Below are 24,910 nucleotides of genomic sequence, written 5' to 3' on the forward strand. Positions count from 1 at the left end.
TGCCAGGTTTGCGATCGAAAATGATAAGGTGCTACCGCGCAACTTGTCATTCAACGTGATATTGCGTGTGCCGCTACTTCTGCGCCGTAAATTGCGGTGCCAGAGACGCCACCGGCCAGCCAGAGGTGCATTATGGTAATGCACCGGCATCGTGGTTTCTTGTAAAATCCAGACGCCTAGGCAACGGTCCAAAATTTCCTCTAGTCACTTCCTGCTTTCGAAACTGCATCATCAATAGCATAAATTATGTTTAGACATCGATATTAAACACTCTAATCTCGAATACGAAATATTTTACTATTTAACAACAAAAAAGTTTATATACAATCTGTACAATAATAGCAAATAATAGCATAACGAGGAGACGATAAATATAGCCTCTTGGAAACCTTTCACCGTTCGATACAACATAATGTCTTCGATGACGTTTCTAAATATCAATCCAAAGAATTTTCCGATCTGGAAGCGTGGCTCGACTCTCTGGAAAATTACTCATAGTTGATTACGGGAGAAAGTCGACAACGATAATCAGTTATCAAAGTCTCGAGATTAGATTCTCCTCGTTGCCTGATAATTTCGAATCCATGACTTCTTCCGTTCCACTCTCCACGTGTATTCTTTTGTGATTAGGGATTTTGTGATTACGATTCAGGAGAATGGTAGACGCCCATTCGAATTGCAGACGCCCTCTGTGATCCTTGCGAGGCGAAAAGGGCACGACTTTCGAAGGTACAAGGGCCTTACAGTGTTCGAGGATCCATCACCAGGAGGCAGCAGGTTCTTGTCGACCCACGTTTTCGGCCTAGCTCGGTGGTAGAGATACGAATTTCGGGTCCTCGTCGGGTGTCAGGACCATGAAAGGAGTCCCCCCAACACCGGTTTAATACAGGAGAACCTACGATATTCTCCTTCAGGTGGCAGCACCTCGGCGGCGATATTCAGGTACCTTCGTTCAGTATGCATTGGGAACTGCAGCGGCGCAGATGATGCATAGGGCCCCACTTGCAATAGTTTTAAAGCATCTAGCTAGACTACCTGCGAAATCCTCTTTCGTATGATAGAATGCTCTTATAGGATTATACTTTATTCTCTTAAACTTGATATGGCTACGAGTAAATTGTATTTGAAGAGTGAAAACTTGGAATAATGAACGATCGATCTTTGCTTCTTTCGTATTTATCTCTTTTCGTATATTATCGATCTTAGATTGTTAATATAATTAAACGAAGATTTGTTCAAGATGGAGGCAATGTTAAAGTTGAGAAACGTAGACTAAACTTATGATAGAAAAATTGCATTTAAAAAAGATGAAGTTTGAATCTGAAAAGATTGATTTAGAAATTGGTAAGCCTAAAAAAGGTAATGGAGGTAAAGGAACGAGGAAATAAACGAGACCAATAATTGAGTTTTGACAAAGAGATCAATATTTATTTGATGCTCTTGTAGTTGATAAGCGTCGATCTTTTGTTCTATTCTCACGATAGAAAGGAATTTATAAATTTTCTCTGCACTCGATATAAATATAAATTAGGACAGATCATACTCATACGATCACGCTCAGCCTCTCACGCTCTCCCGCTCTCTTTCTTCTTTCACGCACTAGGCTTAACTAATCTACAAACTAGGCGATTTCGCTGTTAGTTTTACATACGTTCCTCGTACTTATTACAACCATGGTACACGACAAAACACTCGCTTGGCCGTTTTCTCCGTACAAGAAACAGAATGGAAGACCTCGGTGATTCTTGTTGCGTAAGGCACTTAAAATATGATATTCGTCTAACGATATATACAAAAGGAAAAAGGAAATCAAAATAGAACGCGGAAACATCGTAGAGGAAGGAAAGAAACAAGGAACAGGATGATACCGATGAAACGAAAAATGATGAAAAAAGAAGATTTACGAAGGGTTATTTTTTTAATCCAGGTTCTCGACGAATACGATGTTTAACTGATAAAATAAAACAATATTTACAAGGCACTGTATAAGGCACTGCCTCATAGGCTACTGGCCGACTGCACGCACTCGGGAAATATCGAATTCTCACGGTTTGACAGCGACAAGATCCTAGCTCGCAGGACACCTTTCACCCTAACAAAAACACAACTTCGAAAACGCGATACGTAAGGAACAATGATCCAGGACTGTTCTCTGACCGCGGGACTGTTCTCCAACCAATCCACGTCTCTTCCGCCGAAGCGTATATATCACTCGAGACATAACGTCTTTTTCACCCGCGACCGATTATACAACAATTAGTCCAAATTTTCTTCGATATCTTGACCCCAATGAGCAACACAAAAATTCAGATTCACTCTTGACGACTCTTTACCACGGCCTCCACGGTTTATCTTCCACTTCTGGCACAACGCTCTTCCTCATCACCAATGCAAGAGGTTTCTGAAGAGGAGGACTGTATACACGAGGATCGAATTCTGGATCGCTGGTGTAACCGTTGGCTGGCGACGTCGCCACATCCCTGTGACTGTTTCCATTGGTATACGCTGCAGGTTGTTCGCGGAAAGTCGCTGGAGGTGCTTCGAATGCCACTGGACTCGCCGCCGACGTGGACGTCGAGCTAGCAGAAGATGACGAGGACGATGCCGATGCCGTGCTAGCCGTTCTCTGAGGAATTGGGATCAGAGTTGGCAAAGGCGAGGTTGGCGCCGGAGATGTGGCTGGTGACGTAACAGGAGTCGCTTTTGCACCCGCTGGGAGCACCAACGCGATGTCTCCATTTGGTAATCTCGTTGGGACCAATTGAAGACCCGTGCCATTCGCGTTCGTGAAGAAGATCCCGTTCGATTGTTGCACCTGAATCCTTGGGGTTGCGTCCACTTGAGGCAGAATGTGCACTTGGAGCTGCGTAGTCGGTGGCGCCGGTTGGACAGGCTGCTGATTCGTCGCTTGCGTGTTATTGCTTGCCTCAACCGGACCAAGGTAGGTGGCCAAGTGGGCCATCAAACGTCTCTTCACCGAGGCGTCCAGCCCGGGAAACCTGCCAACCTCACCGGCGCATTCCGTGAAACCAGCACGGAATTTGTTTAGTACGTTCGGATCGGTCGCGGCCGCCAGGGCAACCTGTTGACGCTGGAGCGATTCCAGGTGTTTCACTGTCATCTCCAGAATGTCGGCCTTCTCCAGTTTCGAATGTCGCGATGGCTGTAATCGCAAACATAATACCGCGATTATATAACAGTTCGGATCATAGGTAGCTGAATTTTGGATAAAAGTCGCGAAAAATTTGCAGTTGCGTTCTAGGTCTTATCTATATCGAACCTTTTGCCAATTTTTTGTTAATCCGAAATTAACAATATCGAGTGATTTCGACCGATTTCTTATTAAAGAATTTTTCAAGACAACAAAATAATAATACGATTTCCTTTTTAATTTAAATTCGTGGTTCTATGGAACAAGTCATGATTTTGAATGCGAATTTTCAATTAAAATATTATATTATCTATAGATAAAGTTCAAAGAGAAGAAAAAATTGATAGTTGAAAATCGAATAACATGCGGGGGAGCGTTCGAATTACGTGATGTCAAGATACTTACGTCTTTTTTCATGGCATCCAGTATGAGGGTCTTCAGGTCGTTTAGGCAGTTGTTAATGCGGGCTCGTCGCCGTTTTTCCATAATCGGTTTATTGCTCTGTAACAGAAAGAGGATAGTCAGGTGAGGCACGTTGTCGAGTTACTTCAATTAATCGTTCGTTGCAAAGGATCGTTTGTTCAAGGATGCAAAATCGACACAATACTCTGTGTTGCCATTCTTTTGAAAAAAGACAAACATTCGTCGAGACTAGTGCACTTTAATAATCATCGACAAAATTGTATTTCCCGATATTAACCATGACTCATCGATCTCTTTCATTGTATTTGTCGTCTACTTTAATTTATTTATTATTTATTATATAATTTATTATATTATATTATCTATTATATAATTATTAAAAACACTATTTTCAAACTTCCTTCCAAAATTCACTGATTATAGTTTCGTGACAATGAAAAAGCCGCATGTTCAAACATCCTTCGAAAATTCTTAGACAGTCTCGAGAGACCGTCTCAGAAGCTTCAAAAGATTTTCGACTTGATGGATCGATCAGTCTCGTGACAATGAAAACGTTCCAAATCAATAAATTCCCGAAAGGACGTGAAATCTTGATAGAGACACTAACCCGCCGATTCTCTCCAGATCTTCTCGTAGTGGTAGTCGTGGTAGTGGTTTGCGCAGGAGGTTGTCCAGCTTCCTGGGGCACGTGTTGCGCCGGCGGCGTAGCACCGACAGTGACACCGCCTGTTGGCATCGTGGCACCCACTCCGGTCACCATCGTCCCGAAACAGTTCTTATATCACAGAACAAAAATCAAACGAGAAATTCGACAAATCGTTTGACACAATTTGCCGTTCTGCTACACACTGCACTGTTAATCCAAAGTAACGATCTTTCTAACGAGTGTTCACTAAAACGTCTGGCCAGGTTGGTGTTTTGCACTCGTAATCCAAGCGACTGATCAAACGACAATTGAAGAATATTCGAAGAGGGTAGTTCGTAATTTATTTCTCGAACGAGAGAACAGAGTAAAGAGAACGTCGTCTCTCCACACGTCCCTTGCTCGCTCAACTCTCTCACTGAACTCCGACCACTCGGAACGGGCGTCAGAGCACGACTGACTGAACGAACGACGAACGTCTTCTGTCGTCTCGTCGAAGCGTGCCACCCGATGGAATGCCCGATGGAGGCGCTGCCACTTTAAGGGTGGGGGCAAACGGCGACCAGCCGACACAGGAGGGGATAGCGCGTGACGGTTTAACCTGGACTTCCCTTCCACCACCGAATTCCGACGGTCGGACGGCACCCGGTTGCCTTTAAGTGCCCCCACCCAAGGCATGAACCCCCTCCCAGGTTCCTCTAAACCGACGACCGTGCCGGGTTGCCTCGCGCAAATCCCCACCAGAAAACCCGACTCCCGGACTCGGATCGATTCGATTTTTGTGCACTGTCATCGACTGTTTTTCCCTCCTTTCTCTCATTCTCCTTTTCCCTTTGTGGAAAATACGTTTCACCACCCTCCGACCTAGTGTCGGATGGATGGCGAATGTCTTTGAAACTGCATTCGAATTCTGTGAAAGAGAACGGAAATTTCGAAAATTTTTAAAGGAAAATTTATTTCGAAGTCGTTGAAGATACGTTACATATGGTAGTTTTAAACTCAAAAACGTTCTTGGTATGTATTATAGATTAGAATAGCTAGAGCTGATCATCGACAACTTCTGCTTTACACAATTTTCTTGATTTTAGAGTAATGATAATTAATGCTTAGCTTTTTAGAAATTTCTCAGAATCGATTGGAAGAAACCAAAATTTCTTTATTATACAAAATACGTGTATAAATATACTGCTTCATCAAATATGACATGATTATTGATGTTTGAAGAAAAGACGAGGTTAAAAAAGTCTTCAAAAATCCACATTAAAAATTCCGAAAGTCATGAATGCCAAAAATCGAAATAGGTGGAGTCGTATGGAAATCATAGATGATCGTGAGCGATAACCGATAAGGAACAATGCCATGCTGTGTTTTCCCCGACAGAGGCGATTAGTCTCGTGACGCGTATCGCGCGTCGAAAGGTCATTAGAACCGGCTGCTCGTGGTATATACGACGTCGCGGATCGAGAAGTGGCAATGGTAATTTCTACACAGGGACGCACGTACACACGGAACGAGCACGAACGTCATCGGGACTTATATCACGTTCTTCGAAAATAGCCGAGTGCCACCGTGCGTCGAGTGCGGACTGACGCACGCGCGCACCACTGGCACGTGCCTCCTACTCCCTCCCCGAGTCTTTCGAAATTACTCTTTCTACTTGTGCGACCGATTAAACGCGCGCCGCGGCATTTATCTCGGCGCATACGTGCACGTATGCTCGGCACGAAACTCGGATACGTAGTATTTCTTTGGATGTGCCACGCAACCACTTCGTAATTGATACTGGATCCGATAGAACCCGCTGTTTATCGCGGGTTTCATTTTAAATTGAAAAAAACGTGGTTGTGTGGACTTGGAATGGTATGAAGAATTTTGTATGGATCATTTGGAGCAGTACTATTCGTGTGAGAAATTCTGGAATTTTTATACTCAATTTTGCCTATATTAAGCTTGAGGTCTAAAGAAATTTTGCTTAGAAAGAGATTTCAATTTTGTATAGAACGCAGTATTTATTAAATTCTTCGATTTAATTGTGAGTCGATGGGATTGTGGCAGAGTTCCTATATTATGGAATTCCCATTGAATTATTTAGGATTATGCTACAGGAATATTAGGAATGGTGAAATTTGTACATCCAATCTAATAAGATCGTGGAATTTCCGATGTATCATATTTTGGCATAGTACCGAATTTTGATATTACTTTATTGTGTCTATTGTCAAACTACAAAGATATCTACGAATATCTACATGTACAAGAAACTTCCGAAAAATCGTAAAAACAAGATATCTCGGGTTACCCACGCAAGTGAATATTTCAGACCTCTATTATCATTAGACACCAACGAGTCAAATAATCATCAAAGCCAGACGTTTGATTTTCCTTGAAAATATTGCAATTCCCGAGTGCCTATCCTATTTCCGCAACGAGAAGCGTCATCCCGATAACGAATCGGCTCGCGCAGCGTCACTCGACATCACATCTCTTATATACACCAATTCCCGGATCTATCTGCTAGGAATATCTCTGGCTTCGTGAGAGCATAGGCGTGTCAAAGGCTCGGCGGGAAGATAATCAGCGGAGCCAGTGCGGGATGGTTCCGGCGACGAGCGAAGCCAGCCGCGTATTTCAGCCGCTGAACTTTGCCGCCCTACAAAGGGTAGGAAACGGGTAAAGCGTGTAAAGGGCGTCTGGGAGGGGGAAGCAAGTCGAGGAGTTCGTAGAAGTGCATCCCTTTTGAGCGAAGCAGAGAGGGGTGGAATGGTTGGTAAAGGACGAAGGGACTCACCCTTCCGAAGACCAAACAATGACAGTGGAGGATTACAAGGAAAGAACCGATCAGACCTGCAGGAACGATGCTGCTCGACTACGATTGCGAGCGAGACGAAGAATCGCTGGCCGCCAATCACGTGACCAAGATTCGACGCGGCGTACGACGTATGCGCGCTGATTGGCCGCATCTCATCCCCACTACGTACCTGGCTCGAGGACGAGCGTGCCGCGCGCGACGGTTGCGTGGGTGGTGGGGACGCGATCGTCATTCGACTTTGAGCGCTGAAGCGGTATAGCCGCGTCGCGGCGCGTGGGTCGCGGTCGTGGCCCTCCGGGGCCACTCGATCCCTCGTGGAATGCGTAGAGGAGAAAAAGTGTGCGGCGTGACGGAGCCAAGCGAATACCTGTGGCCTCCGCGATCTATCCTTCCGTGCATTCGGCCGCACGCGAAAAATTGGGTGCTCGTCGTGCGAGTGCACGTCGAGGGCACGCTCCATGGCCATCGACCGGTTCGTAGATACATCGAGAATGTAATTGAAGTGAGCTAGACCGGCCTCTGGAAATTGAGTTGTACTTGGAGTACACTTCGCTTGTCTATCGAAGATCGAATGCAATTTCAAGAAATAGAAAACATGAAAATAGAGCGTTTAGCTCTTAAATGTCTTTACATGCCGACGATAAAGGGAATGGTTTGTGGGGTAAGCTAGGAATTGATAGGGAACTTCGAATGATATTATAGTACGTGAGTGATAGATTTAAGGAACATGTAGACAGGGAAGATTATCTTTCGTTAAGGAAATACTCGATATTTATTTATTGACGTATAAGGACCACTATCTGTAAGATATATATATTTGTATTTCTTAAGATTTTTTATCTATTAGAAGAATCTGTAATGATTTTATTCCCATCTACTTGTATAATTGATTCATAATTTATTCAAAAAGACGATTTGATAATATTGTACCGTTCAATTAGTTGTGACGAATAAGTAATATAAGGTATGTCGGAAGGTATGAGTAACATAATAAGTATGTTGTATGTTACAATGTTACATAGGTGGAGCAAGAAGGGTGAATGAGAAGACGAGATGCACCGATTGTGTGCTTCCACCTGTCGGCGTTCACAGTAGGCTTTTTCCTCTGAATCTCTAGCGCACTCGATGTTTGTTGGCTCGACGGAATCTGAACTGTTCAATCTCATTTAAATTTATTCTCCCTTTATTGACATTCGATTTTAAATTTCTTTCTATTTGCAATTCCAGTTAAGTCAGTTTCAACAATTAACGTTTATAATGAACTATAATCATTGATTTTTTACAATGTCGCGTCATGTGCAATCACGCAGAAAGGATATTTAGATTACTTTTTTTCTGTTTTCTAGAAAACCTGTCGCGACATAACCGATCGTTCGCGTTTCTCACGTGTCTCTTCGAACGTGTTCAATATTCTCCCGAGTCTCTATGAGTCACAGAAACGTCTAGACTCTCTAGGCTCTAGACAGTCTACAGATAAGGATCGTAATACTTTGATATTACACATGGTGGGTGTTAATCTCTCAATAAATTCTGCCAAGTTGCGTGTACCACGTCGAAATTCTATTCGATATACAATCAGCTTTCATTATTACTTTTCAACGTTTCCATTCGCATTTGCATGAAGACTTGAAACACCAACTTCATACCCCATGCAAATCCCTTTCTGCATAACGACTCTCGAAGTGTCTCCTGTATAGTGCCAAAGGTATACGCTGTACACACTTCCACATAACAATACCTCGCTCTCAAGTATCGAATTTTAACTTATCGATTTTCCTATGAGACGTACCGTAAGGGTGATATGATTTTCAACGCTTCCAATCCCATTGCAAACTTCTCGTTTACAGATGTATTTATAGTAACTTCATAATAATTGCAAATTACCATCGAAGGAGATACATGTAATAAAAAAAGAGAAGAGGAAAAGGTGGTCACGAAAGAACGTGTTTCCTTCGCATAACAAACTGCTGCATCCTTTTTCAAAATGACTCACAGTTATTCGAGACACAGTTTTTACTGAATATTACGAGTTATTAATGTTTATGTAAATATACCTACTGCTCGTTATTCAATCGTCAAATGACTTCTCTTTCACCGAAGACGGTCATTTTCGTAATCTAAATTTCGATTTATCGGTCGTGCACTACGTTCGTGGCCAACATTCGAATTCGGCTATCTCGCCGAGGATCGATCTTCCGTCGACCCCTCACGTGTTTAATATACTCGAGTGGTCCGATAAAGCGGCTTACATCGCGATACGCACCGGAGCCAACTTAATTTCTCGATATAACCCTTCCGAGAAAACCCTTCCTTCTCCAAATAACTTCCATATACCCGAAAATATGGCTTTGCTACGAAAATTCACCTTTCCTTATCGATACAACTCTTCAACGTGTGATTCAATAGTATTATGCTAGTCTTGGCGAATTTCTGCAAAAGCTATTAAGACCGCCTTAAAATATTCTGTATACCTGCGGTTCTATGGTGTTAAGACGGTTTGTCAATGGCGTGCACGAGATCCGCGTGACTCATTAGCCTTATAGGGTGCCGGTGGATTACGTAGGCCTCGGCTGGTGGCCGGATAAAAGTGTACACGCCGCGGTATTCGCCTTTACTCCCTGCAGACCGACATTAATATATGCTCCCCTTGCGTCGAAATATCAGATTAGGGTGTGTGCAATCCGCTTCTGCTGCTCCATGGATTATTATACCTTACAGGAAAAATAAAGGAGCTTCGCGAAATGGGCGCATGTATTTATATAGATTCACAAATATCCAGGTACTTTTCGAGTCCAGGCTTAACTCTTAATTTTAAGGAAACGATATGTATAGTGTGACTATTCGTACTTGTTGTTGGAGTATGAGTATATAGGTCGATGGGGATGTTTTATCATCACCGTAGGTGAGCTGTGGATGATGGAAGAATAGCTCGTTTCCGGAAGTGTATTATAGCATAAAGTTTGTATACTGCGAATTTGTTATTTAATAAGGAAGTTGCGAAAGAATACTTTATCTAAAATTAAGCAAAATTATATACGATTAGTTCTATCCAAGTTTAATACGTCTAGTTTAACCGAAAAAAGACACAATTCTGGAAGTATCTCTGGAGTAAAATGAGCTTGAATAGAAATAACGGAACTATCAGAGTAAGATACAATAAGTTATTTTTAGTACATACAGAAATTGCGAATTAAAATATTTAAAAAATCGACCCTCCATTCTCATTTTCGATGAAACGATCCCTAGATAGCTTGCTATTTCATGAAAATTTATCGCGGTTATAGGACGGGCGTGAAAATAAAGCGAATACGCGTACGATTTTTCCCTTCTAACTCGATAAAACTGTATCTTTCGTTGCCACTGGGCTTTTTCATTTGCATTAGACCATTGCACCATTGTGGATTATTATCCTGTGGTTTAAGTTCTCTCTTTATTTTACTGTATTCCTACTTTTGAAAGGCAAAATGGAAATTGGAATATATTGTACAATAATTTGTACATTAAGTTAAACGATGTAATCGCTTGCTGCGCTGATAAATATTTTTATTATGAAAAATTCACACACATAGCTAAATTTTTCTTTATTTTGTATCATAACGATTTACAGTATGATAATACACATTTTTTGAAAATATGCAGAAGTCAAATCCTTTTATGGCAGTCAAGGGATATCTTCTAATAAACACGTAATCATAAAATCTAGGTACACTGACTACAAAAGATATCTATTGGTTCTATATTTCATCTTTGTGTCATCAAATTTCTGTAGTCGTATAACAATACCTATTATTATAAATGATACGGACATTTACTGTACTTGCACTTAATTAATTTGTAGACAAATTAAATGCTATTGTATAATAACTACAATAGCATGTCAATACTTTTTGTAACCATAACACGAATCATCAAAAATAAACAAATATTATTAAATAACTGAAATTATATTATATTACCCTATGCCCATTTTGCATTAATAGATTTCAGACGTTTACTTGAATTTACATTTTTATAAATATGTACTCATAAGGAAATGATAGTTAAGAAAAAAGTTAAAAATTTATTTGGAAAGAAAGCTAAATATTTATTTCGATCTGTATGTAATATAACGAGTATTTTACTTCGGACATTTTTAATCTCTATGCTTAAATTTTCCGTAAGTGTATAAACGTTCGTGATCTATCATTTGGTATCCATTCGAAATGAAGTTACTTAAACACGAACCGCTCCGAGTGAAGCGACTTACATGAATACCAACTCGCGTAATCAGAACGAAGCTTTGCATGCTCTTTACAAAAAGCAAGCTAGGATCTATAGATTATACTATGCGACCAATCAGTTTCGAAGCACGCGAAACGCTCGAGTTTCAGTTTAAGCAAATTGGACGCGTTTCCCCCGAGGACAGGAAGACAGCCGGTATCCTTCTCCGGTTAAAATCGAATGACCGTAGCGAAACCTCTTACCCTCTCGTTTCGCGATCGTTATCGAGTTTTCGGTGCATTCTGCCGCACACGATGACAGCCTAAACACGTTTCTAAGCAAACGAAAAGAAAACCACTTCCACGGAACTGCACGAGATCTGCAATCCTGTAGCAATGGGGCGCAGCCTGTTTTATGCTTCGATCATTATACCAAACGATTCACGACGTGGCCACGTATCCCCTTATTGAATCTAACTGCGCCGGAAACGAGACTGTTAAACCTACCTGTCCGTTGTAATTGGACGACAAAGATGGAAAATTATTTAGCGTGAAGCTGATTTTATTTGAAACTGAATGGGTTTGGATGTACACGTTCGTTCATAAGTACGTGGACTTCTAGCGAATATTTAAGAAATTACTGCAACATAAAGATGTTTAGAATTATTTAGGAAAACATAGTTGCCTTGTTAGAAGAACAACTATCAAGAAGAGTAAATTTTTCTGGTAATTGTTTTAAAATAAAAAATTGTTAATAATTCGATTTTTTTTAGAAATAGAGAAATTTTGTCCTTTTATAATAAAGTAATAGTCTTTGGGTTTTGAGGTTCTCTAATAAAATATTATTTATGTACGCACAGTGGTTATTATCGATGAAAAAGGTTCGAACAATTTTTAAATTCCAAAATATTTCTTGTAAAATAGTATAATATTGTCAGGTAAAACAATGACGTTATCATATCACAAAAAATAAACTTCACTTATAATTTAATATAAAATTGTAATTAAATATGTCTTTCTTTGATAATCTCTGTCATATTATCACCTGTAATTTCATATAAGATCAGCAAGTGTTTTCACACTTATGAAAGAGTGTGTACTCACGTTGTACACGATTAATTTTCCTCTCTACTCTTCTTTCTGTCTCGTATTTGCTTAACCGATAATAGGGCCAAATTGTTAGCCTGTCAGTCAGATAGAGCGCAACACGCACACGAACACGGACGAATCAAGTGCACGCTGCGTGCCAGTTTTATGACTCGCCCGGGGCTGCCAATCGAACGCGTTCGAATGCACCGACGATAGGATCGGAATGGCACGCGTAATTTTCGGTGCTCGATTTTTCGAAACCAGGCCGTCACTCTCGGCATATACGCACACGACGCGAGAAGATCGATACGGACGGTGATGCTGTCGAAAGAAACGCGCTCGGAATGGCGTGCATCGACGAAGAGGCGCGTTTGTCGTCAATGAACGACGGATGTGTTACGCGAATGACAGTTTTCATTTCGAGATCAGACAGAGACCTTAATTCCTTTCGTTTGGATCGCTTTATGCGAATCAATTGGCTGTCTTTTTCACCGTCGAGTGATATTTTTTCGTTGATGGGAAGATTAATTGAGGGACTCTGAGGAAAAATGGTACGCTATTTAAGTCTCCTGCGATCCTGCGAGTTTTATATTTCAATCTTGTTGCCATTTTGCCAAGTAAAAAAGATCTGTAATGTTGTAAGCGAATGTTTGATACGAAAATGGAACGAAAAATCAAGCATACCAACAACGACAATCTTTTTATATTTTATTCAAACTTGAAATACTTTTTAGCGTTAGAAAAATATAATTGGATCGAAAATAATCGGAAATACCTATGCAGAAAGGTTAAAATACTTTAGTCTTTATATCTATATTAAACTTGTATTTTTTTAAATGATAATATTAAAGGTACAGTCTTAATGCTGTCACAGTTTGAAATGTAGCACTTAACGTTTGCATCTTGTACCATTAATGCTTAATACTTCTGTGTCTAACGCTGTCTCGTCGGAAATCTCTTCTTGTTGGCCATACTTACGCCAGGAATACGCCTCAAGTAGTTTTAGACACAGCGGTGTTAAGTATAGCAGTGTCAAGTGTAATTTTTAAAATTAATTTCTATCATAGCATGTAAATCTATCAAGCCTTCTGCTTGTTTGATTGCTGAAATGAAATTCATAGTAACGACAACTTGTTGTTTCAAAGAATATCTAACCATTTGTTATCAAATGAGGACAAAATTTTATAGCTTTTGACGTCTCAAATTCGTTTATAATGACAAAAAAAAGATAAAAACAGAATTAATACCGCAAATAAATTACGAATGTAACGTAATAAATTATAAGTACGAAATTACTTTGATCGTTTTATCGGCCAGCTTTCGTGGTTTATCACATGGATCGCTTTAATCATGCGCTATTGAATTTTTCAGCTTACTGTCCCTTATCTGACTGTGCTGCATATCCACTGGAAAATTTTGAGGCTGATAGACGCTTGTAAATTCTACAAAGCTAGAAAATAGAACTAGGAAACAGGAAATTTCCATTCCGATTATCTTAACGCCCTAAGGCAACAAAAACGTATTAGCGTTTTATAAAGCTACAATTGACAAACTTATACAATTGCAACAAATAGAGGAACATGTGAATTCAGGTCCTTTCTTTGATAATTAGACTGCGAATATTCGTAAATTTATGACAAATTTGCAAGTCAAAGAATGCATATATGTAATGCGCATAATATGCAGAAATATAGAAAAAATACAAAGTATAGCGCTGGTTATAATATTTTATGGATAAAACGAATCATAGGTTACTTAGACTCTATTTTATTAATTTTATTCACAAAAATATAAATTTGCATAAACATCCGCCATCTATTGATAAAATATGTTTATTTCGAAAGTTATTGATGAAACTCATTATCGTCTATCTCGAGATGACATTTCTTATGCAAAAATCAAACGACTTCGTAAATCAAAATCAATTTTCAATTTCCTTTACTTTACAATATTATTATCAACAAAATAATTTCTTTTACACGGGCGGGTAATTCGAGTAAGGAATTAAAAGCAGCATTTTCAGCGGCGTTTTTGAAGCTATCGCTGCCGAAGGAAGGAAACAAAAAAGAACACGGTAGGAAGGTTGAAGAAACGAAAAATTGCAGGATACTATTTTTCACTACTGGACAAATGTTTCGGCTCGGTGAAGTCACGGTATGATCGTATTTACGGTGGATAAGTAACGAGCTAGCTCGTATTTTTCTGTGTCGTCCGTAGAAATAAATTTCAAAAAATCACTTCTGCGGCTGTACGTCCTGAAAAACGCATCGTCGCGTTTTTTCACAAATTAAGTGAAAAAAAGATGCAAAAAATGGGAGAGGTGGAAAAAAATGTCAGGGGTTCAATAAATATATATCGACGAAAAATGTGTTCTTTTTTTTTTCTCGTTCCGATCGAGAAAAGACATTTCACAACGTACTAGAAAAAAAGTCAGCCTGAGTAATAGTCAATCGTTAGGTGTGCGAAAGGGTTACTGATTCGTTCGAAGAGTTTTAGAATTTTTAACCGAAGATTCTAACCTTTTTGTAGAATTTTTCAAGTTTACCTGCTGGCGATAGAAAATCGTTATGATTTACGTTCAGTAGTTTTGTAATGAAAATATAATCGTGAATTTCTCTTTTAATAAGAGTAGTGGGGTATTTTTAAGAATAGAGACATTTCTCCATGGAGTTCTAATAGTTCGATGTCATTTGATGATTGTCTTGCGAAGAGTGTAACACTCAGAAATCTTAGATATTTTTGTGGAATTTAATTCTGCGAATGTAAAATAATTTATCACTGATTCTCAAAATCCAAGTGCTATTAAGAGAATTATATAACATTATTATTAATTAAAAAAAAAAAAAATACATTAGATATTTATTGAAGACAGTTCGTTCCTTGGTTTATTTCAGAATTTGTTTCTTTAAATATTACGTAACACCGTATTAAAAATACAATAAAATATTTAGTGACATGATTCAAAGATTAAAAATTACAGAACACTTGTACTAATCTAATAATGGAGAGATATTTTTTATGTACTAATTCGATAAAACTAGAAAGATTGGATATTTAGAATTTCTAGAAAGTGTGGATATACTCAACCAGACATAAATATTCAGAGATCATTCCACTTTAGACCTTGGTAATTATTAGCTAAAACCAAATATTTGTAGAAGGGTTGCACCTTCGGTTGATGGTAAGCATGCTGAAAGGAAAGAGTTACGAGACTCGTGACATATTTCTGAGTAAAATTATTGCTTGCAATGATCGAGGTAATTATTCCGTTTATTATATAGCGTCAGTTGATTGAGAAAATTCTTCTCAGTTGTAACCACATAATCAGTTTTTTTCAAAACAAAACAAAAATTATAAATTTTTTTCACAGTTGAATATTTCCTGATCGTCAAATCTAAAATGGATGAATAGAACTTTTTACGAAAAAAAACCTTTCACTTTTATTTTTTACTTCTACTCGCTTCTACTATTTTTTCTTTCTATGCTCAAAAAGTTCATTTTCGTTATGCTTGTGCTATCTTTTTCCTGGTTACATATGTAGACCAAAAAAGAGATTGAATTTTTAACAGAACTGCGAACGAAGGAATAAATTATTTATATAATCCGCTTTTATTGCAGAGCAGATTCGAACTTTCTATTTATTTTACTGTTAGATGTGAAATTAAACGTGCGTAATGACGTCGAGCAGCTTTCTAAAAACGAAAGATCAATGGAATAAGAAATCTGTTGTTATTGCCCAATGACAGGCGTTGATGTTTTTCAAATATTGCACTTATAGAAACTGACGGAGGCTACGGTCGGTCGAAGAACGAACGCTTACCTCTTTAATTAGGGTTAAATCGTAAAACGCCGACGGCTAACCTTGGTAGGTCCTTAAGCCTTTGGAAAGAGTAAAATTTGCAAACAGCGGTCGTAAAGTTGATGGATAGAGGAAGTGTAAACCCGTCTGTCCGTACCCTTTATGATCGTTTGACCGTAGCTGAATATCTGGAGTTCATTTCACTCGGTACGTTTAAATATATATATATATATGTCGAATTTAACGTTAAATTCGTGGACGTCTAACGAATCTTCATTCGGACTAGTTATCGTTGTTGTACAATAGAGATTATATTTACTGGTATAAATATTGATTTTTACAAAGTTTGACAAATAACCGTGATGATTAAACACTCGAGATGTTAGTGATAATGCTCTTAGGTTCAATAACGAATCTACGGTCAATAGGGTGACTCTTTATTAAACGTAAAATATATTTTGAAGCCCAAAGTAACGTTTGCTGTGACGCTCGGTATAATAATGCACGTAAAAACGATGTGCAAACTCTCCAAGGTGATCGCAAGAATAAAAGACTGATGGGAATTTTCCTCTCCTTACGATCGCGTTTATTCGTTGCATATTGGCCGGAGATATCAAAAAAATTCCAGCCGCCGTTGCTAGGCAAACTCGCGTAGAGCTGCTCTTGCCCGGGGTTTGATTGTTAATACAACGTATGTTCCACAATACTGGCACTTCTCTGTTAGGTAAAAACGTTCATCCCGTGACCGTGGCTACGTTCGGCGACCAGTTGTGTCACCTCGAACCCAAGCCCACCGTCACAAATCTCGTCACAAACATAATAGGATTGAATCATAACAACTATTTCCAAGTCTCATCGTTCAAGTACAGCTACAATAAATAGTCTAGATTAAAGTATTGGGGATCTTCTCAAAATTCCAAAAGAAAGGCTCCGATGTCCCCTCATCTCCGACATATATATATAGAATGTTATATTTCAGTTGCATATTTTGATGTATATAATTGTTTTAGGAATAGTAAATGAATAACAAATGATTCCTTTCATAATAAAAACAGTTCTTAAGGACTCCTCCAGCGATAAAAAATCTTTTAATTTTTCTGATCTTATTTTTGTAATTAGAATATTCGTCTAGATTTAGTTTGGGTTTTGCCACCTCACTTTATTGTATTTCATTGTATCATTAACTCTTTATAATCAAAATTCGGTATGCTTATAACCAGAAACTACGCTGCAATTTTGAAGCTCAAAGTTCTGTATATCTTAAATAAATTCGAGACCAGTAGAACAATGACTTAAACTATCTCTAATTTCACATGCACTACATCATAATTTATTTGGAGAAAAATGCTCGACGCTCCTGATATCAGAAAGCGTTTGGCTTGTTCTTACAGCGTGGATAAAACGTAGATCAGTAAGTAGATCAAAAAATATTCGTTAAAAGTTCACTAAAAATTTTTACTGTTCAAAGTAAAGCCTTTAAAAAACCAAAGCCTGAGCACAAGTTCTTCGAATGGTCGTAAAAAAGTTGGCAGTACACCATCTTGACGCTAAAAAGACAGGTAAATGGTGATATAACGTGTTCGTCCATCGCGAGGATATTTTTAAACACTTTCGACAGGCAAGATTTGGCCAGCATAAAGCCGCTTGTTTGGCTCGTGGACAGAAAAAAGATAGAGAAGTCTCATAGAAGGGTAGGTGAGGGTAAATACACGACAAGATAGCAATATACTCAAAAACCGCAACAGTCTTCCTAACTATTATATTTTTTTTTCAATGTCCTCTCCTCTCCTTCACAAGGTCCAAGGGGTTGGAGAGAGTACGTGACAACTATTGATGTTTGGTAATAAACTCATAAAAAAAATACGAGCCAGGAAGGGTCAAAACTCGTAAGAATTGTAAAAGGGGTGTAGGTGTGCTTAAAGGGAAAATCCACCGGTAAAGGCTAAAATCGCAAAGACGAGGACATTGTAAACCCTTCGACAAGGCGAGAGAAATTTTTTAACTACGTTTCTTTATTGTCTACGCGATCGTAAAACGATCGTCGGTCTTAAAGTTGCTCGCGAAGGTTATTTTTTTATTTTTTTCCTCGTTTTACTTCCTCTTCCACGTTCAATCCTTTTTTTTACCACGAATTTCACTTCTTTATGTAGTGGAACATTCGTAAAGCACATCTTTAGTGTATCGCGGAGGTGTCATAAAAGGGTTGCGGATATCTGTTCACCCTTTCACAATCGCCGCAGCTTAAGTCGTGGTGGCAGGGTTAAAAAGGATTGGCAGAACGCAATTGCCAGCTCTGTGAACCCTTTTATTGGTGATCAGCGATCCATTCTGCTTAACCCGCTCGTATATACCCTTTTTTGTTGTGTGCTGTATTTTTCAAGGGGTTACCTTCTGTCCAGCCTTTAAAAACGATGGGACATTGGCACGCGCCGTCGCCTGTTCATGGATACGATCCTTTATCTCAGCGGCAAGTAAAATTTTAACCGCCAAGATAAATCTTTTGCGGTATCAATTTATTAGAAGTGTGACAATATTGATTTATTTGAATCATTATGACTTCTTAATTGAACGATTTATACATCGAATTTATATATCGATCTCTTATTGTCTCGTATATCAAGAAGTCGTATTGATCTACATTTTATAAGCTTCTACTTTCATTATTTAGATATTCGATTAGAATTTAATTTCTCAAGAAACAAATTATTCGTTTCCATAAGGTTTTTCATCACAAACAAATCGCATAAGCAATAGTAGAGTTCAGAAGTACAACACCACCATTACTTTCCTATTTTTCTAATATATGGAATTGATCAGTATGGCTTCTCAATGCTTTGTACGACAAACAGATAGATTTAAAAGGACAATCTGTATGGCTTCGATTCATAGAGATGTGTATCTGTATCAACGCAAATCACGGAGAAAACGATCGAAGTTCTCTTCTCATCCAGCCATATCAATGTCATTCACCCCGTTATTACTTTTGAAAATGAACATAATGTGGTTCTTAAGTGAATATAAAATGCAACGAGTTCCTGAGGAGGAGAAATTTTCAATAGTATTTGTTCAACTCCTTAAGTCACAAACCATCGAACTTCTTTCTTTGTTCATCGTCGATAATATCCGTTTGTTGGGTATTTTTTTTATGCTTTTTTTATACGTATGATTTTCATACTCGTGAAAGTATTCGAGAAAGGAACGCGGTGAAACCAGGTCGACGCGATAACAGGATCACGATGATTGCATTTTCTGGTGCATTTTCGATATCAATTCCTCTCTCCCCAATGGAGAGTTACGAGAGCTTAACACTGGCGCACCGATCGTTAAATCGTTACCTAGTCTACTTATTTTATTTTTTCTGTCATGTAAATGCGATACTGTTCCGCGAAACGTTGCCTCAACAATCGTACAACAAGGGAGGTATTATTTCCGCTGCACTGATTGTAAATTTCTTGGAAATCGTTTTCTTCTTTACATCCCTGTTCAAGCGAAAAACACGGCTTGAAGTTTCAGCGAGAGCGAACTTTCACGATCATTTTTGACGATGATTGGTATCACTGATGCTATACGGATCGCGTATTTTAATACCGAGTAATATCGCGTTACATAAAATTTCATTGTCACTTCGATGGGAATACATTGTTTTTATAGCCAGGTATAAAGATAAACATTTTCAATTTGTGTGGTAAAAAGAAAATTGAAGGTGCGGTTGAAATATGATTAGTTCTCAATTTCATGAATTTCGCAATATATTTTATCCTTTTTCCTTTTCGTTCTTAAATTTTATACTTTTCTGTCTTTTAATTCCGATTTCTCTGGAAATCGAGATTCATAGCGAGAGAAATATTCTTGTTGCATATTTCTAGTTGGGATAGATTCTAAGAAATGGTCGAAAATTTATTCGTATCACGTTATTATATAATAAACCTAGTCTTTGAAACAAAAGATTTCGATAAGTACATTTTGCCTTAAAATAAAAGTCTTTGATTAAAATATGAGACATTTTAACAAATACATTCTTGTTATTTCACGATAGTTTTGACAAATTTATATTCGCAAGGAGGAATCTAAAAATATTTTGTCCTAAAAGCGATCTTAGCCATAAAATCTACAATTTAATGATTTAATTGCATAAATAGTACCATAATATGTAACACAGCATTTGTGCAATACGATGAATATCTTAAAGAAAGTAGGAATCTATCGAGATTTGATAAGAACTAAGACAAAGAAATAAAGACGCTGATATATTATCTTTTTATAAATTTTTAAAAGAAGAAAATTTTAAAAAGAAGAGACATAGACAAGAGTTATATTCGCTGTGAATTCTTCAACATCTTCACACGACTTACTTCAAACCCCCTTTCTTTTCACTTTGCTCTCGCTTAACTCGCATCAGACAAGTTTCGGAAACACGGAACTCCCGCGGATCTAATGTATAGTCGATTTTGGTGGATGAAGTCGCATTGTAAGAGGAAGAATCGCGGCACCACACGGCCCACGCCGCAGGAGTATCGCGTTGCGCCTCACGTCCGAACGAGTTTGCTCACGCGTTGCCGGTTGGTCGAGTGGATTTCTCTCGTCTCGCGGCGCGGTCTGCTCAATTTGCACTTCATTTGTTTCAGATCGGGTTGCCCTCTTTTTTGGCACGTGCACATGCAACGCGAGTGTCGCGTCCTAGGAATCTCCCACGAGAGTGCGGCCGGATTCCTTCGCAATCGGATAACCGCTTGCGATGCCTGTCCCGCGCGATCAACGTTATTGACGAACCCGAACGCAGGTAATAAGAGGATCGTCCTATCGTGCAGACTTCGATCAGGTTAATCGAACGTCCATTGTGACGTTACCGGCGGATTCTCTTAGTTCTCGTGTTGTTTTTGTGGGAAGATTTTCGTAGACATTTGTATTGTGAGAATAGGAAATTGAAAATATATGGTCAATCGTAATTTTGGGTGGAATATTCTGTAACTTGCAGATTTTAAAACCCAAGTTTATATTGAGGGACGAAATAAAACTTGCTTACAAAAAGTATGTGTACACTACTGTGTTTATTATCGCATTTACATATTAATCAATTAGGCCTATATTAAATTCTGTATCATGTGGTATAGTATGTTTGTATGATCACAAAAGCTTCACAGTATGAGACACGTGGAATTTGATGAAAAAAGGCTTCGTTAGAAAATAACAGTATGTACAAACACTTTCTGCGGTCATTGTATATGTAAAAGGAAATTGAAATTTAGTGAAAAATTAGAGTACAAGATTACAGTTCCCCTGTTCCTAGAAAAGACGTATTTCCAGAAGCAGAAAATAAATTCCTAATAAGATTTCCTTATCAGTTACGAAATGAAATATTTGTAGGGAAGCAATGGGTGTTCTCGCTGGAAGAATCTTATCTGGTATATAAATAAAGAGATATTTCTCCACAGCATGATCTATCATACGTTTTACATTACGAAAAGAGTATTCAAATGTTCCAGCTAACAGGTACATCATATTTCAATTTTCATGCGACAAGAATCCATTGTGATTTCTAACATATTACTTACAACGGATCCATGGCATTTCGAGCGTGTCTCACCTTTCCTCTACGAAAGAACGACGAACGAGGCGACGTTCAATTAACAAAGATCGTCTGGATGGTCGATCATTTATTTTCCCTTGTTAGAAAACCTTCTCCACCCGGCAAAGTTCGAAATGTCACGGCTTGAAACGTTTCGATCGCGACCAGCTGCGTTCATGGAAGTATCGTTGCGAAAATGGAAAAAAGCATTCGTTGCGAGAGAGAGAGAGAGAGAGAAAGAGAGGATTGCAACACTGTCGGCAGGAATCGATGTCCTTTCAACGGATGGTGGATGTACCATCGCTTGTAATTTGCGCCCACGCGGTGTAATCGATGCGGCTCGTGCGTTTCAGTCGAACATGCACCGCCGATGCTATCGAGTTCACAGTCGAAGAAATGCGGCGAATTAAATTCTAGGTAGTTGTTACATTCGATACTTTTCTCTATAAATTGCCGATTTTTCAAGCTGCAAAGTAGGTACATCTTTTCATTAATTTCAATGAGAATAATTACGTTTTTTCAAGGAAATTCGGATACTAGTAATTTAATTTTATTTTAATTATTAGGATTATTAGAATCGTTTGAATTATCAGGATCAGGGGAAATTTTAATTTTACTAATTTAATTTATCGTATTAGGTTTATTGGAATTACTGGGATTATTAGAATTAGTGGAAATTTTAATTAAGATGATTATTTATCTTATTTACGATTGCAGATTTAGATAAAATCGTTGATAAATTGTAGTTCATTTTTTCATTTAAAATTTTTGATACGTTTGGCTCGTTGCTTACTCACAAACTTATTTTTAACGAGAATTCTCCAAGAATAGAATTTTCTTAAATTTTATGTCGCGAAAGATTACTCTTGATCAGATACTTTTATTAGCAACCACGTCAACGTGTTATTTAAAGACTAAAAAAAAAATGCTAAAATTATATTTTCAACGTTATGTATTTAATTATTTTCTTGGCAAAGCATATTTTGTTATTGTTAGATGATGCTGTAAATATCGAAATCTGACGCTAGTTATTTTTACCAGTTAGAAACTTTATTTAGAGGACTAACTTTCTTTGTACGTGGACCGAGTGCAGGTTAAAACGCATGTATAGAAAGTGTGGGCTCCTTTCTATAACGTACGATGTATCCCCTAGGTTAGATTTCCATACGTAATCACGATCGTGCCGATCTCTTCATGGGAACGCGAACCGAGCTACGCAACAACGTCATTAGAAACTCCCACGTTTGGCTTAATAAAAATATGCTTCGATGATTAATTGGATGGCTTCTTTCTGAATCGAGTAAATTGAGAAATATCTTGAAAAAATAGTAGCCGTATACCGGCCTGGTATTACGCTTCCTTTAAAATCCATAATTTAAAGCACGTCTTGAAAACTACTGGAATGGAATGTTGATTGCGTGGAATTGTTATTGAGCCCTGGTGAACTCTTAGAGCGAAATAAGTAATTGACAAGGTATATGTATGTACCTAATAAGAATTTTAATAAAAATGCTCCAAATTACATATGAAATGGACTATGTTTCTTCAGGTGTTAGATGTTTTATTTCACTAATTGCACTTTTTTTTAATAACAATATCATTATTATTCGCATCGCGTAGCATAGAGAACTACCAAAATTATTCTATACAAAGAATCTTTTTTTTTTAACTTTTACGCTACGTGATAATTAGATTTTAGCCATAGTGTGTGACTACTTATTTTACGAATGTGTAACTATCAATAGTATGTGTTAGGCTGTCAATCTCCCTGTCTTTTATATAATTATAAAATTATATAATTACGAGAGCTCGTATCCTTAGTCATTGCTTTACTATATAATGATTAGCAAATTATAAGTATTAGCAGTATATCATAAAAGTTCTATCGCAAATTCTTTTAAAATTTTACCAAATCGTACGATTTAAAAGAAAAGAACGCTAAGATCGAAGATCAATCGAAGCACTAGAATAACTTCAACCTATTCAAGATTCTCCAGCGTATAAACTTTAACCATAACTGTATATAAGTTAAACATATGTTTAGTTTAAAACTATTCGTCTATACTTAATTTCCAACTTAAATCCAGCAGATCTTTATCCAACCTGTTCAATCAGGAATCGCCCAAAGTAGCACGAGAACTTCGAAGATCTTCAAAATCTTTCTGCGTATAAATTTACGCTGACTGACGTTAATATCGTGGAGTATCAAATATCAGGAAAACGAAAGCGAGAAATCGAGGAGGAAGTAACGGGAGAAGGAGAGAGAGAGAGAGAGATAGACAGAGAGAGAGAGAGAGAGGCATCGTGGTAAGACTGTGCAATAAGAAACGCGGCCATGCGCCCGGCATGCGGTCGTTGTTGACCGATACAGTCGAGGGTACCCTACAGTAAAAATAATTCGTACGTTTTTCTGCTATAATGCGATCTTTAACAATAAGGTATTTATAGGATTAATTTTACTACTCGAACGGCGACCGGTAATAGGGGTCGTAGTCAGCAGAGTCCAGGTAGAAAACGAAAGAAGGTACCGAACGGAAAGGCAGGTCTTACCTTGTGTTGAGGCCTGCTCACGCGTATTTATTGTAGACGCGTGTAAACGCGTGTAAACGCGTGCTTCATAAACTTGTTGCAATTTTTCTGGTCTAAATAGCCTCGTGACTGGTAATTGAGAATTTCGTACGGAAAGAATATACAGATACTCTGATATACTTTTTTTTAAAACGATTGGTAAGAGTAATCTATTACCAACGGCAACTGATAGAATAAAAGATTAATCGAACGAAATATGAAAATACAAATTATACAAAAAATGTTATAAAAAAAGTTTATAAAAGTATTGGCACGATGCTTCGACTCTTCGAACAACTACCGTACGTACACAAAACTCCAAGAAAAAAAGAAAAGAAACAAATCTCACATTCACACACACATTTAGATCACACTCTACCCTAACTAAAGCAAAAGCCGTTAAAGAGCGTCAAATATCGTCGGAAGCGTCGATTAAACGCGACTGGAGATGCTTCTTACCCCAAATCATTACCGACATCGCGTCTCCTTTCTCCAAGCAAACAACTCCAAACGAGACCTCGTTTCATTGGCGCGAACGATGCATGAAGAAAGGAACCTCGGACGAAAAAAGAAGTTGAAAAAGAAAAAAGCGAATGATTAACGATTGTTCAAAAATAATTAAACCCTTTGATAGAACTCTGACTGCCATTCATCCTCCCCCCT

General features: G+C 38.3%; 1 protein-coding gene and 1 long non-coding RNA gene across 2 annotated transcripts in view; one reads left to right on the plus strand and one right to left on the minus strand.

The window, feature by feature from the left end:
• The window catches only part of LOC126922666 (uncharacterized), a 38,903-nt gene extending 14,073 nt beyond the window's left edge, over positions 1 to 24,830 (plus strand). Inside the window, exon 3 of the long non-coding RNA XR_007712894.1 lies at positions 20,739 to 24,830. This is a non-coding gene — a long non-coding RNA (uncharacterized LOC126922666). The remainder of the gene's footprint in view (positions 1 to 20,738) is intronic.
• Positions 1,402 to 4,773, minus strand: LOC126922662 (protein hairy). The gene is made up of 3 exons (XM_050735444.1): positions 4,182 to 4,773; positions 3,557 to 3,652; positions 1,402 to 3,163 (listed from the first exon to the last, which is right to left on the minus strand). The coding sequence occupies exons 1-3, from the start codon at positions 4,332 to 4,334 to the stop codon at positions 2,330 to 2,332; spliced, it is 1,083 nt and encodes a 360-aa protein (XP_050591401.1). The 5' UTR covers positions 4,335 to 4,773; the 3' UTR covers positions 1,402 to 2,329.
• Positions 24,831 to 24,910: the final 80 nt, after the last annotated feature.

The sequence above is a fragment of the Bombus affinis genome, chromosome 12 (assembly GCF_024516045.1).
Source record: "Bombus affinis isolate iyBomAffi1 chromosome 12, iyBomAffi1.2, whole genome shotgun sequence".
Classification (NCBI taxonomy): domain Eukaryota; kingdom Metazoa; phylum Arthropoda; class Insecta; order Hymenoptera; family Apidae; genus Bombus; species Bombus affinis.

What these genes read in the sequence shown, in the direction of transcription:
- LOC126922662 (XM_050735444.1), bottom strand. Translation starts at nt 4,334, where the DNA reads ATGGTGACCGGAGTGGGTGCCACGATGCCAACAGGCGGTGTCACTGTC. An exon ending in GATCTGGAGAGAATCGGCGG is followed by an intron (nt 3,653 to 4,181) that starts GTTAGTGTCTCT and finishes TTTCTGTTACAG; the next exon opens with AGCAATAAACCGATTATGGA. An exon ending in TGGATGCCATGAAAAAAGAC is followed by an intron (nt 3,164 to 3,556) that starts GTAAGTATCTTG and finishes TTGCGATTACAG; the next exon opens with CCATCGCGACATTCGAAACT.